The sequence below is a fragment of the Uloborus diversus genome, chromosome 2, assembly GCF_026930045.1.
Source record: "Uloborus diversus isolate 005 chromosome 2, Udiv.v.3.1, whole genome shotgun sequence".
NCBI classification, from domain to species: Eukaryota; Metazoa; Arthropoda; class Arachnida; order Araneae; family Uloboridae; genus Uloborus; species Uloborus diversus.
In genome coordinates, this window is record NC_072732.1 from 190426208 (window position 1) to 190440649 (window position 14442).

The following is a 14442-nucleotide window of genomic DNA, read 5'->3' on the forward strand; positions in this document are numbered from 1 at the left end:
TAGTTGCGCTACTGCTCTTGTTGTCATCTTTTGACAGGCATAAAAGGTTTGTTAATTGTTTATCTCTTAGAAATTTAGATAGATATTCAAAGTGGCTTTAACTTAGATATTAAAATATTTTCTTCTTCCGAAACGCATTATTAGCATATCAGAGGAGCTGCTGAACTCGGAATAATTTCGAGATTTGAAGTAAAAACGTACACCATATTGCGAAATTAAATATTCACGCATTATGTTTTGATAAACTAAATGCCAAAAGTTTTTTTTTTTTTTTTTCATTTTATATCTGTGTACGAAACCTCCCTCCAGGTGTCAACTACATTTTTCTCGAACGCCAGAGCATAAGGGCGCTCAAAAGACATTTGCACGACGGCGCCGATCAGGCTTGGCGCGGCCCTGGTTGTAAGAATTGTACTTGCCACTAAAAAGTTATCAATTATAAATGTCGATAATTAAGTTTCCTGACCTGATTTAATGCTACGTTTTAAAGACAGCGGAAGTACATTCTCCGTCAAACACATCAGTTTGTATATCCTAGAAGTATACTCCCCACCCTCGAAAAAGAGGACTACAGATTATTATTTTATTTTTTATTTATTTAATTATTATTTTTATTATTTATTATTATTATTTTTTTGAAAAATAGAAATGAATCTCTTTTCAACCAATCACTCATAATCTGAAGAACATTTTAATGTATCAGTGCTGCGTGCAAAAGCGATCCTCCAAATCCCCCTCCCTGTTAAATGGTTAATGTAATGCCATTCTTATTATTTGAAAAAAAAAAGTATCTCAATTCTAATCCTACCTTTTAATGATTTGAAAACGTCTGCATGCGTCTAATATATATATTGTAACGGATCCGGTGCGACTTCCAACTTTCTTGAAAGGACGACACAGTTCTTGATTAAGAATACAGGAAATTTATTTACACTATGTACAGGGAAGATCGTCAACAACTGCTAAATTAATCATCAGCAATTAAGCAAATATCACACAACACGTAAACTCAACTGTTACACGCGTATTTACTTCCAAATACGAAAAACAACACAGCGAAATGCCTCGCAATAAACAGAGCTAATACACTCTCAGTACAAATGCTCAATCGAAACTAAACTTTTTATCATGCGTAACGGCTTTTTATAACTTCGAAAAGTTTCCTCTCAACTATTCCAGAAAATGCTACACCGTTCTACACTTTCTTATTTCATTCACAAATTTTATCAATGAAAAAAATAGGGGGATCGTATACTTCAGCTAAATGTGCGGGGGCTGTATATTCATTACAAGAAACTATTTGCAGGTTACGTTGCTACAATAATTACTATTTACAGAATTTGTAACTATATATATATATATATATATATATATATATATATATATATATATATATATATATATATATATATATATATATATATATATATATATATATATAAAGACGAAAAGAAATGAAGAAAACTTCAAGTGTGCGTTCATTTTAGGACGTTTAATATCGGTGGAACAAAATGGAAGTCCGAAGGTTTTTCCCAAACCTCCTCTAACGATCTTGAGATGATTTAACTCTTTCGGATAGTTTGTGACCTTGATGATCAAGAAAGACTCTCTACTCTTATTTTTGCTGCATTCCTCTTTGTAGGGGAGGTCAGATTGATCTCGAGGTGATTGTGTTCGAGAAATATGTAAAAGGGACGCGTGGCAGTGGCCTCGTTTAGAAGAATGTAACCGCCGCTCAGTGCGGATATGCGTGTGTATATGCAATATGTCGGATGCATCAGGAACACACGTCGGCCAGATGTTATGCCTTTCATTATTTGGAAGCATTATCTCACTCTATTAGTGAAGTTCTTCCGAGAGTCAAAAAAAAAAGAAGATAAGTGATGGCATTGTTAAAATTATTCGAGTGAAATAATGAGTCTTCTGTTTGTCGATTTCTGTGAGTGAAATACAGTTTAAAATGGTTGCAATTGTTTCTTGAAAATACAATTTTGAAAGAGTAATTTTTACGAGAAATATATTTGGGACCAAGGGCCAAGTCACTGTGACTGTGACCAACAAAAAAATTCCGTATTCGGTAAATTTTGTCTGACGATTCGGCAAATTCAGACAAAATTGTAAAATTACAATTTTGAATTTTTTTTTTTTTTTTTTTGATACGTTATGCGTTTAATTAGATACAGGTATCTATTTGTGTATGCTCATAGTGTATCATTCGATCACGTTTAATTCAAAAAATTGAAAATTTCCTTCCTCCGAAAAATTTAGGGTCTGGGTGCTTCAGGCAAAAATTAAAGTACATGAAGGATACTGTTGAGTTTTTACCAAAATATTTATTTTTGGGGACAAAATGAATCACAAAACTGTTTTGCAACACTCCCCTCCTCCCCAAAAGAACTATAGTAAACATCAGACCCGTTTAGCCTGTAGAAATCGCGGTCCCCATGCTAGGAGGGAAAACCGTTTAGTAAATCGGTGCTTAGTTTAAATCGGATATTATTTTAATTCGGCATGACCTCACACTGTTCTACGCCGAGTAAACAACTTATAATTTATAACTGTAGCGCCCCCCCCCCCCCTCTAGTTTAGCATAAAACGATGTTATGCATAGAATTATGCTTAATTTTGCTGTCATAACTTGCTCATCGAGCAGTATTACTAAATATGGCTTTAGAAGATTAAAACACACACACACTCATACATCTGCGTAGGGTAGTTCATAATTACTTTCTTTCTTTGGCCCATAAAGTCTCCATGAGTGAGTCTTTTTAATCTCAAGCAGAGCCGAAAATAATTGCTCTTTCTTTGCTTGCGTGCACTTAGCATTTAATAACCGGTTGTCAGTTCGACGGTGAATTAATTTATGTTTTTGAAAAAATTTACATGAATCGAAGGGAAGACTTAATTAATTTTGAGCAATTACTAGACTGGACATTCTGAATCATTTGCTTGTTAAAATGAATAAAATTATATCGAACAGTGGAGGAAGTGACGCACCGCCGAGTGTAGCGATGAGTCTTTCCCAAGTGTCATTGATCTTTAGCTCATATCAGTTGACTGAGAAATTAAAAAAAGGTGATGTGCCCTAAAGCTGACACCCAAAAAATAGCTTCCAAAGAACCAAAGCTGACTTCTTTAAACAAAGCAAAGCTTGAAAGCTTTCCCAGTTTTCTAAAATAATCAAGACTTCTCTATCTGTTATCACTAGTAAGACATTTTTACGCATACATTTTCATTTTATTCCCGGAATTTTAAACGTCGGCTTTTAATTTTGATCTATTCGAATAAAGGGAACCATTATGTATCATAGTATGAAGTAGCAACTTCCAAAAATTTGTTTCTTGTATTTAAAAAATAATGAGTTGTTCATGTTACGGCGTGACTGTATGGCAAGGGCGGACCAGAAATTTTTCAAGGGAGGGACGAAATTGCGTTTTTGGAACTTCAATTTTGGAAAAATTAGCGATTTTCTAAACCCTCTCCTTTTAACATAATCGAATACCGTTTAAAATTGCATTTGTGGAACTGCAGTTACGAAAAATTAGCAGAGGAAATAGCTTGAACCTCATTCCCTTTGTCTAACTTTACCAATGCTCGTTTAAAATCGCGTTTTTAAGACCTCAAGTTCAAAATATTCGGAAACCTTTCCGGTTGAGAACTCCCTTAAAGTCTTCGTAGATTGTCGAAAAATTGCTGGCAGAGCCCTTCAAGGGAGGGGCGATCGCCCCTCCATTGTATCCGACCATGCCCCTGGATATCTGTTACGCGCATAGCGCCTAGACCGTTAGGCCGATTTGCATGAAATTAGTCATAAAATAGTTCGTAGCATAGGAGTGAGCACCTCGAAGCGATTTTTTGAAAATTCGATTTTGTTCTTTTTCTATTCCAACTTTAAGCCACCATTGGTGGATTTAATTTCTCTGCAGCAATGCCGAGCGAATTACCATAACATGGACGAGCAAATTGCCATAACATAGACGAGCAAACTAACATAGCATATTGGTGAGACATTCATCATCCATTATTTGTAAATATACAGGCGAACCAAATGACCTTTTATTTTTCTACTACGGGCAAAGCCGTGCAGGTAGCGCTTGTGGAAACATAAAGTATAAAATTGATATTCTCTGATATGCATAATTTTTCGATTTTTTGTTTTCAAAAATCTTAATTTGATACCAACAAGTATGTGCGTTTAAACAATGATTAGTAATGGAACAGAAAATGCTGGAATGTGTTTTCTAATTCATTGTTCTCAGTACATCAAACTTGAAATTCATGTCGCTGGAGAAATAATTCAACTGGGAGTGGTGTCGTCCGCCCGTAGCAGTACTTTCTTTTCCTGGATGGAAAATGCCCATCCATTTCACTAGAGCAATGGATGATCCGTTTCCATGGAAACAAGAGTCACGTGGTTTGTGTTTGTGTTTCGTGAGGTCGAAGTTTGTTGACATTATTTCCGGGAGTTGTAGCGATTTTTAAGCTCTGATGTTCCATTGATCCGTCAAAATTTGATGAACTTTTCTCGGTTGAATTAGTCTAATTGTTGTAATTACTGTATTGTGCCTGGATCTTCTTTGTTTTGAACTGTATGTCGGACATGCGCGCAGACATCAAATTATTTCTTTTGTTGTCATGAGTAAAAGCCTTTTTTCTTATGAGTTTTTTTGGATGTTTTGGTATTTTGTGGAGTGTGAAAAAATAATGTAGACAAATAACCTATTCTTGCGATGAAAAGCAGTTGTAGAAGTGGACTACTGGTTTATGAGTTAGGACTCATTGAGAGTTTTTAATTTTCCTTCCTTTTTTTTCCAGTTAATTAGTCATTTTGTAATTTACACTGTACTCATTCTCAAAATTGAATTATGATACTGCTAACTTAAAAGATCAACTACCTTTGAGGGAATTACTTTCGGGACACACCCCATCCCAAATTATTGCCCTTTCCTTCTGGAAATAGACATTTTGTTTTTGACAATGTTTGATTTTGCTGAACTCAAATTCGTCCTGTCTTTCGTTTCTGTTCTGTTTTTTTCTCATAATTATTTCTCAGTGCATCTGTTTTCATTAAAATAAAAAAGACTTAGTACTATTTAATATTCAAAAGTTTTTGTTTTGATAATTTTATTCAGAATTGTAGAAGTTTTATGTTCTTTTCTTTGATGGTTTTCTGCCTCTTAATCCCCCCACCCCTTTTTTTCCTACTCCCACCTTACATCAGTGCTCAAAGAGGAGTCTGGTACAGTCTGTTTTGGTTTTTACACCTTAAAACTCTCCTCATCAGAGAAAGTAAAAGAAAAAAGATGGGAAAAGTGAGAAAAGTTAAGAAAGAAAAAAAAAAAGGAAAACCTTTTCTTTCAAAAAAATTCGAGTAGACTGGTTTTAGAATATGTGGAGAAATTATGTATGTTCTAAATTATTTTGTGTTGAAACAGCATTTGTGTTTTAAGAAGTTCACTTGATAATTCGTTTTCACAATACTTCAATAAAAAAGCTTAATGGCTTTTGCCAGATGCTTTTCACTCAAAAGATTTGTCTTCTGCATTAAAAAAAAAAGTTCATGCTCAAAACATGGTTATGCATTTTTATAATTTACAAATGTTGCATTTTATTAATGTTGATCTAATAAAAAAGTATAACTTATTATGACGCGGGTGCGGGTGCTGTTGGCATCAAATTTTATTGTTAAGTAAAGTTTATTGTTTACTTTTAGGGCAGGGATTTTATGCTTTGATTTTTTTTCGTATTTTTTATTTAGAAAATTGTAAGATTAAAAGTCGTTCTTTCTTGCCTAGTGGCACTTTGCACTTTCATTGACTTTTTTAAATCTAACCTTCATTTATGTTTACTATGCTATCCAGGGGTGCTCCCCCTAAGGGCAAGGACGCCCTTCCCTTAAATATCACAAAACCCCCCCAAATGCAAGAGCCCCCCTAAAAATGACAAAAATACCCATCAATCCCCCCCCCTCCTAAAAATTTCAATGACGCAGTCTGCGCCATGACCCGCCTCTCCCGCTAAGTGGGCACCTCTGATGTAATGACAGATGCTAAATTAAATGTTGCAACAATCCCGATGCTACTATTTTACTTAGTGAACTGTTTAGAATGAGGCATCATTACCGTCAGTTACACTCAAATATAGAAGCGCAAACTTAGTTGAGGCATCATTAGCTGCAGTTTAGCAAATACAGAAGCACAAACTTAGTTTGGTATGGAGCATCAATTTAAATTCGTGATGATGATACGGTACAATAATTATGTAATAGTTTGGCTGAGTTTATTTAACACTCTCTTCTTGCTAAAGACATTTTCTTTATATTTCCATTGCATACTTTGAAATGGAAAACCAACTTAACAAATTGTAAGGTCCATCGGTAATGTTCCCAACAATTTTTCTAAGGGTATAACTCCCAGTAATCCATTATGCACAATATGTGTATGTGATCATATACATAATACGTCTAAAAATGTTTGAGAGTATGCCCTATGGGAACACCCCTGAGGTACATCAGAAGGGGGCTTCAGTATACCCGTCAGTCTGAATTTTTCCAGAGAGGTTCAAAGAGTATGTGCTCAATGTTCATTATAAGAAAAAACAGCAAAAACTACTCCTACTTACATATAAATTACATTAATTTCCCAAAGGGGGCGCCACCCCCCCCCCCTCTCCTAATGTCAGATCTAGACTCCAGGCTCTTCAGGAGCTTAAATGTCATGTTATTCAATCAGAGTATGTCCTATTTATTTTTCAGAATCAGTATCATGATATGGTCGTTTTTGTATGAAAATGAAATAGATCTTTTCAAACTTGAATTTTATTCGTTTTAGTTTCATATTTTAGGTTTTTTTTTTTTTTTTTTTTTTTTTTTTTTTTTTTTTTTTTTTTTTTACGCTCTCAAAAAAAGAAAATTGCTTTTTTTATTTTCAGGTGTATCGCAGCATTCGTTGTATTTTGTTTAAATATTTCAAAACTTTTTTTAAGTTTGCAGATTTTACTGGGATTTGAAACTTCTGTTTATTCACCCTTTTCCTCTCACTTTCCTTTTTTTTTCTTTTTCAAAAATTACATTCAATCATAGTTTAGTTTCTTGACAAGATTTCTTGTATGCATATTTTCCCTTGCATTTGTTTATTTCTTCTATATTATCGAGGAGAAGCTCTAAATTAGCAAAAAGGTCTGCTATTTTTTCAATGAAATTGCATCCTTAAATAGAATATTCTGCTCCATTTTTGCTCCAAAATTTATCTTTTGTGAAAAAAATCTTTGCTTCAACCTGCACCAAAATGTAAGTTTCCTGCTCTAAAACGGAAATTTATCGGATCATATTGCTTCAATATTCTTCAAGATACTTTTTTTTGTGTGTGTGTGTGTGTTTGAACATATAAAGCCAAAACTTACATCAAGGATCGCAATCTTTTTAAAAATATGAAACCAATATAGTTGTTTCTATGTGTAAGTTTTAGTGAATTGTGTAAAATGCAGGGCTCCCAAATGGTCCGCTTTTCCCGCCAAAGTCCGTTTTTTATGTTTAATTTCAATAGATAATAAACTTTTTTTTCGGAACCATGATAGCATCAAACTTTCTTGAACTTCGCCGAAAATTGCTTGCTGGGTTTTGAGATTTCAATCTCTTTGCATCTTGTAAATATTTTGATATTTTTGGCAATCAGAAGTTATTTTGACACACTCCACCATAGATTAGTTTATTTTTTGTTTAATTTTAATAGATAAGAGACTACTTTTTTTTCGAAACCATGGCAACATTGAACTTACTCGCACTTCGCGATCTTTTTGCATCTTGTTAATGTTATGATATTTTTGGCAATCGGAAGTTATTTTGACATAACACCTCCTTAGATTAGCTTATTTTTTGGTTAATTTTAATAGACAATTAATTTTTATATTTTTGGTACCATAGCAACATTGAACTTTCTCGCACTTCGCAAAAAGTGCTTGTCGTGTTTGAGATTTCAATCTTTTTGCATCTTGTAAATAATTTGATATTTTTGTCAATCAGAAGTTATTTTGACACACTCCACCATAGATTCTTATTTTTTGTTTAATTTTAATAGATAAGAGACTACTTTTTTTTCAAAACCACGGCAACATTGAACTTACTCGCACTTCACGGAAAATTGCTTGTCGTGTTTGAGATTTCAATCTTTTTGCATCTTGTTAATATTGTGATATTTTTGGCAATCGGGAGTTATTTTGGCATACGCCACCATAGATTAGCTTATTTTTTGTTTAATTTTAATAGGTAATAAACTACTTTTTTTTTTTTTCGAAACCATGGCAACATTGAACTTACTCGCACTTCGCGATCTTTTTGCATCTTGTTAATGTTATGATATTTTTGGCAATCGGAAGTTATTTTGGCATACGCCATCATAGAAGAGCTTATTTTTTGTTTAATTTTAATAGATAATAAACTTTCTTATTTTTGGAACCATTGCACTTACTCGAACTTCGCGAGGAATTGCTTCTTGTCTTTGAGATTTCAATCTTTTTGCATCTTGTACATATTTTGATATTTTGCGCAATCGAATGTTATTATCACATATGCTATCCTAGACTAGCATATTTTATGTTCAATTTTAGTCATGTTTAGTTTTAGAGAATATTCTTTTTTTTTTTTTTGGAAATTATGCCAACAGTGAACATACTTCGCGAAAATTTGATTCTCTTGTGCAAGATTTCAATCTTTTTGCATCTTGTAATTACTTTAATATTTTTTAAAATTGGAACCTGTTTTGACATGTGCTACCTCAAATTTTTTTTATTTCATTTTATTTTTAAAAACTAAAAAACTTTGTATCCTTATTTTTTCAAGTACTCATAATGAGTATTTTCAATTTGAAAATATAGCTCTATGAATCTAAACTTACACATTTATTCATTACATTAAGTTATCCAGTAAAAGCAGGCTCAAATTTACATTCAGTGTATTTATCACTTAAGCAGCATTTGTATATTTTTGGGTATGGTGACTTTAATAAAAAAATTCTCTTTCTCACTAATTTTTATATTTACTTGAAGAAAGTTGCAATATTTTTTTGGTGCCCGAACAAATAATACAGACATATGAAGAAATGATTTGGGTACTTAGCATACTAATAAATGATTTGCAAACCTCTAATATTTTTGAACTTAGTCAGTTAGTAGCGTAGCCAGAAATTACCTCCTGCTTTGGTGTGTTCGGTCATAAACTCTCATATGTATATAAACTTACCATATTTTGACTGGAAATATGTGTAAAAACCAAGGGCTGTGGAGGGGGAGGGGGACCTCCTGGCCTCCAAACTATATCTTCTTGTCTTGTGGTACCTTATATCAAAATGAATTCTCTTTAAACTGGTTATGTGAAAAATTTTGTAAACTACTATGTACTAAGGTGTTTACTGTAATAACTGTATCTAAAAGGTCTTTATTAGGTATGCACTGATTGATCGGTCACTTGGGTGATTATTTTTAACTAGCCAGTTTTTACCTGTTAAGTAGTAGAAAATTTATTTTACAATTAAAGTTACTCTGTAAGATGGTCAGTCACATGCTTGCTTGTCACTCCCCCCCCCCCCATCCAAATGTTTGTGTGAATGATATAATTCAATGGATAAGAAGTTCAGATGTACAGAAGGTGATAAGGATTTATCATTAAAATTCATTATTTTGGTTAATTAACGAATTATCTTCACGTATTTATTGCCAGGCAGCTAATTTGCCGTTTGGTGCTAACCTGGATTTAACTATGAATGGTCCTCTCAAGGTCCTCTTTTTAATCCTAACTGGTCCTCTTTGGTCCCCTTTTCTATGGCTAAAATGTGTTGGGAGCCCTGTAATTATTTCACAATAATAAATGTTTGACTTGTGTTTAAAACACTTATAATGGCACTTTTTCCTCAGGATCAAGTCTCCTTGTATAAAGGAGACTTGATCCTTTTAGTAACTTTTGGTTTTTCAAGAATTTTTTTTTATTCTAATATATAAGTTTTAAAAGCAGGTTTAGCATTTTGTCGGGACAAATACTATTGTAAGTATGTAACGTGTGATCGTTTAGTTTCATTGAATGAAGTAAAAGTTATGAGTTCCAACAAAAAAGAGGATCAAGTGTACCCAGTCTCCTCTATACATATCTAGTAAAATACATACATGTTATACGGTAGACCCTCGATTTACGCGGGGGTTATGTTCCACTGAAATGCCGTGTAAATCGAAACCGCGTAAATTGAGACCTAATAATAGTGTTAAAATAGAGGTTTGGTCCCGTAGATAACAAAATACTTCATTCTAGTGGTGATTGATGTATAATAAGTTCAATGTGTACTTATATCGACTTTTATGCAGAACATGCATAAATAAAACATAACTAATTTCGTGTTCTGTTTATAATTATAAGGAGAATCTGGCTATGATAGCCTTTTTGCAGTCATTAAGAATCTCTGTAATTCTTTGCAGAGCATTAACACATCCATCATCACTTGTATCATTTCCATGATGGAATCATCCTTCACTAACAAATCGGAAAATCATTTCTATTGTCTAGTATTGGCTCAAAATTTTCAATGTGATTGTTTTTGGTTGTGCGTCACCGACGTCGGTGTCCTCCTTGGTTTTGGCTTCCTTTGTCACTCCTAAACGCTCTTCTTCCAGTGAGTTTTGAACTATGTGAGTTTAATAACTTTACTTCTGGAAAGAGCTCTGGAACCAATCATATAAAATGTCTCCAGTGGCCCAAGTTCGATTATTAGCACACCAAAATGCAGTTGAGTATGCGTAATCTGCAATCTTTAGGAGTTTGGATTTTGAAAGAGGGAAAAATTTTATCTGTTTACATTGCTTCATCCGCGTAAAACCAAAACTCATCCGCGTAAAATAAAATAAAGGTGTCAAATCTTAAACCGCGTATAATCGAAACCGCGTAAAATGAGGGTCTACTGTATTTATTCCTGAATGATTCATATTTTTCATAAATTTATTTATTGCAAATTTATGTGGTGTTTTCCTGTTATTCATTTTGCAACCTTTTATATTGGCTAGCCTTTCAAACAGCTTATTCCTGTTTCCATGCAGAGGCCCTTCTGCAGAGCAGGCCGCTTCCCGAGATCCCGGGCCTGCTGGACGAATCTAGTGGTAGTCTTCCGCTGAGCGTAGAAACTGCATCACGATGGATGTCCAAAGAGAATCTCTTGCTCCAGGAGGATGCGGACCCGCAAGTTTTTGTCGCTTTGTACGATTTTCAGTCGGGAGGAGACAATCAGCTTTCTCTCAAAAAAGGTGAGGAAACGCCGAATTCCCGATAAGCAAGAATGCCTGATATTCTGGCTAGTTGAGCGTGTGAAAACTTGAGATCATTAAAAAATATTTTTTGTTATAAAGTTACTAGAAAATCAAAGAAAAAAATAATTTTATTGTTTGGAAATAAAAGCAATAGTTAACAAAAATCACAGTCCCAAAAACAAAAGCCAGTATGGGGGCATATAGCAGGGCTGCGGAGTCGGAAGGAAAATAGCCGACTCCGACCCCGACTCCGACTCCGGGGTTTCGAAACACCCGACTCCGACTCCGGATTTTTTATTTATTTATTTTTCAATTCAACCCCTATCCCCCTCATGAGAAGGGAGGAAAACCTCTATACAGAGATTGAAATATTAATTTGTTTCTTATGAAATTTAAGCGCTGTATTTTTTTTGTAAAATTAAGAAGCATACAACGTCAGAAATTGAATTTGAAAATCAAATTGTTCCAATAATTACGATTTTAAAATTGAAATCACATAATCATCCTATTGTTAAAAAAAATTGAAAAGGTTTAACTTGCTCCCCATTAATGTTTAACGAATAGATGTTGATCAAATCGTGTGATTTTCAAAAACGCTTTTTTTGCTAAGTCAAAAAACCTTTCTAGAGCGAGGGCGGTCCGCTCCGGCCGAGATCCATCTGGTGGGTGACACCTCAAGTATATTTCAGAGTTTATAAAAACAATACACATACTTTAATTCTGAAAAAAAAATCCCCAATAAATTTGAAATTATATTTCATCTATAAAATTTCAACGAAAATAAGGCACTATACTTGTATTGAGGGAAAATATGGGGTACATGTACGCTTGGAGAAAATTTTACAGAAAATGCGGCAATATACTGCTTTGTACAAATAGCTTTTCTTTTTCCTATAATTATTCCCTCAATTTTTAATTTTAATTTTACTGGCTGCTTTAGAATTAATCTTGAAATGAAAATTTTAAGATTAACTGCAATTATTTGAGTGTTGTAACCAAGATATTTGTTCTATTTCATACTTTTGTTGAGAACCAAGCTTGTAGATTTTGTCTTTAAATTGAAAAGACGGATATATTTTATCATGTCTTTTAGATTTGCGCCTTTGCACGCCAACACTAAGTTGAATTACAGAACACCGTAAGATACCTCTCGAAATACGGGCTCCAACTTGCTCAAGGGGTACATTCCTTTTACAATTTTATAACTGAGGTCGAAGTAAAAAAAAATGTTATTATTGTTGAGCAAACTAGGGAACAGCGTAGGTGGCTATTACAGAAAATTCGATGAACAATCAAGCCAGCTGGTTATTAATGACAGTTGTTTTCTTATTAGTAGGCTTTTATACATGTAATCGAATCAACTGGTAGTCAGTTTTTCAAAAAATGCCAGGAGAGTCAGCGAAAATTAAAGAAAAAAAAGTAGACCGGAGTCGGAGTCGGAGTCGGCATATTTTCTACCGACTCCGACTCCAACTCCTTTACGCCAAAATCAGTCCGACTCCGACTCCACAGCCCTGGCATATAGTACATTCAGGGGTCTGTCCAGGATTTTTCACAGGGTCCGTTTTTTGTGAAAAATCAAATAATTTTGTGAAAAATGAATAAATTTTGTGAAAAATCAAATAACTTCGCAAAAAAAAAAAAAAAAACATTGTTAAAACGAAATTTTAGAATTTAGAGATGGCACGAACTGCATCAATTAAACTTAAAGTTGAGTGTTTTTCCGATATTTGGCCCAGGGGGGGGGGGCATCGCCCTCTCAAGTATCAATATTTATCTACCCTTCTATATTATGTTAAATTATACTAGAAATATTTCTGTACAGCATTTAAAATAATTAACAAAAAAATAAATAAATAACTTAAAGTTCAGAATAGGGAGTTCAGCATTTAACTTTTTGACCCAAGACACTCTTAAAAAGCATAGAATTTCGTTTAAAACTTATAAATTCTGTGATTTTAACAAAAATAAAAGGATATTTTAATTGTTTACCTCTTAACAAAGCGTAATAATCATCAAAATTTCGAAAAATCGGATTCCCATAGCGGATGCAAAGAGATCGCCTTTCTCAAAGTGAAGGCATCAAAAGTATAAAAACGGCTTGTAAAAAAAATATTTTTGATAAAATTATTTTAAAATTGCATTTTAGAGTCCTATGATAAACATTTCATTAATATCTGTGGACACAGTTGACGCCAAAAAAATAAAATATATAAATAAATAAAATAAACCATCTATTCAGCATTTTAATTTTTGACTCCTATCAGAAAATGGAATTTTGCTTTAAAAACTTGAAATGAGAGTTCTAACAGAAATAAAGAGACTTTTCATTTATTTGCATCCTAATAAAGCGAAGTTAGCTTGAAAAAAGAACAAAATATGATTCTCATATCGGATGTTAAAAGATTGCATTTTTCAAAATGTAGACATCTAAAGAAAAAAAAACGGTAATTAAAAGAGTTTATTTAAAGTTAATCATCCTTGTTAGCATTGAAAAATCAAAACCCATATAATTTTCTCCCAAAATAACAATTAAACACCACACCGCACCCGTAAAAACGCAAATATTGACAAGCTGGTAAAATGATGAGAATATTTTCGAGTCAAGTCATTATAAAGGTTCAACGCCAGACGCTAAGTGGTGATAATTTTGAAGTTGGTAACCCTATCTGAAGCGATCATATTTTTCCCCCACCCTTACTATCCCTTTGCAGTTCTAAGTTCATTTCGCAGATATATATTATTATTGTTTATTAAATCATGAGCGGGGGGGGGGGGAGAAAAGTGCTTACCAATGCCTTTTCAGAAAAGTTTACAACAACACCGCTGCTAATTAGCTGTGACGAAACAAACAACCATTATATTTATTTGGCAGTAGCAATTATTTATCGCTTGCAGGAGCATCGTAAGAGTGCCGATTTTTTTTTTTTTTTCAAAATTAGCCGATTTTGTAAAAGCTGATCCCTCTAATTTGACTTAAAAAAAGGTTCCAAAAACTATCGGTTTATACACAGAAATATGCGTTATTTAGCTTTCAGATTTCATTTGCTCTTTCAATAAACAATTTGTGAAAGATCCGATCTTGTTTATTAGAATTTTGTGAAGGGTCCGTTTTGTTTGATCGGGATTTTGTGAAAGGTCCGTTTTGTTTGACCGGGATTT

The 14442-nt window shown here is 33.6% G+C and overlaps 1 protein-coding gene across 1 annotated transcript in view; it reads left to right on the forward strand.

Annotated features, from left to right (window-relative positions):
* The window catches only part of LOC129216726 (tyrosine-protein kinase Abl-like), a 116708-nt gene that overhangs the window by 74602 nt on the left and 27664 nt on the right, over nucleotides 1–14442 (forward strand). Inside the window, exon 2 of the mRNA XM_054850943.1 lies at nucleotides 11074–11277. Coding sequence (XP_054706918.1) covers nucleotides 11074–11277 — 204 coding nt within the window. The remainder of the gene's footprint in view (nucleotides 1–11073; nucleotides 11278–14442) is intronic.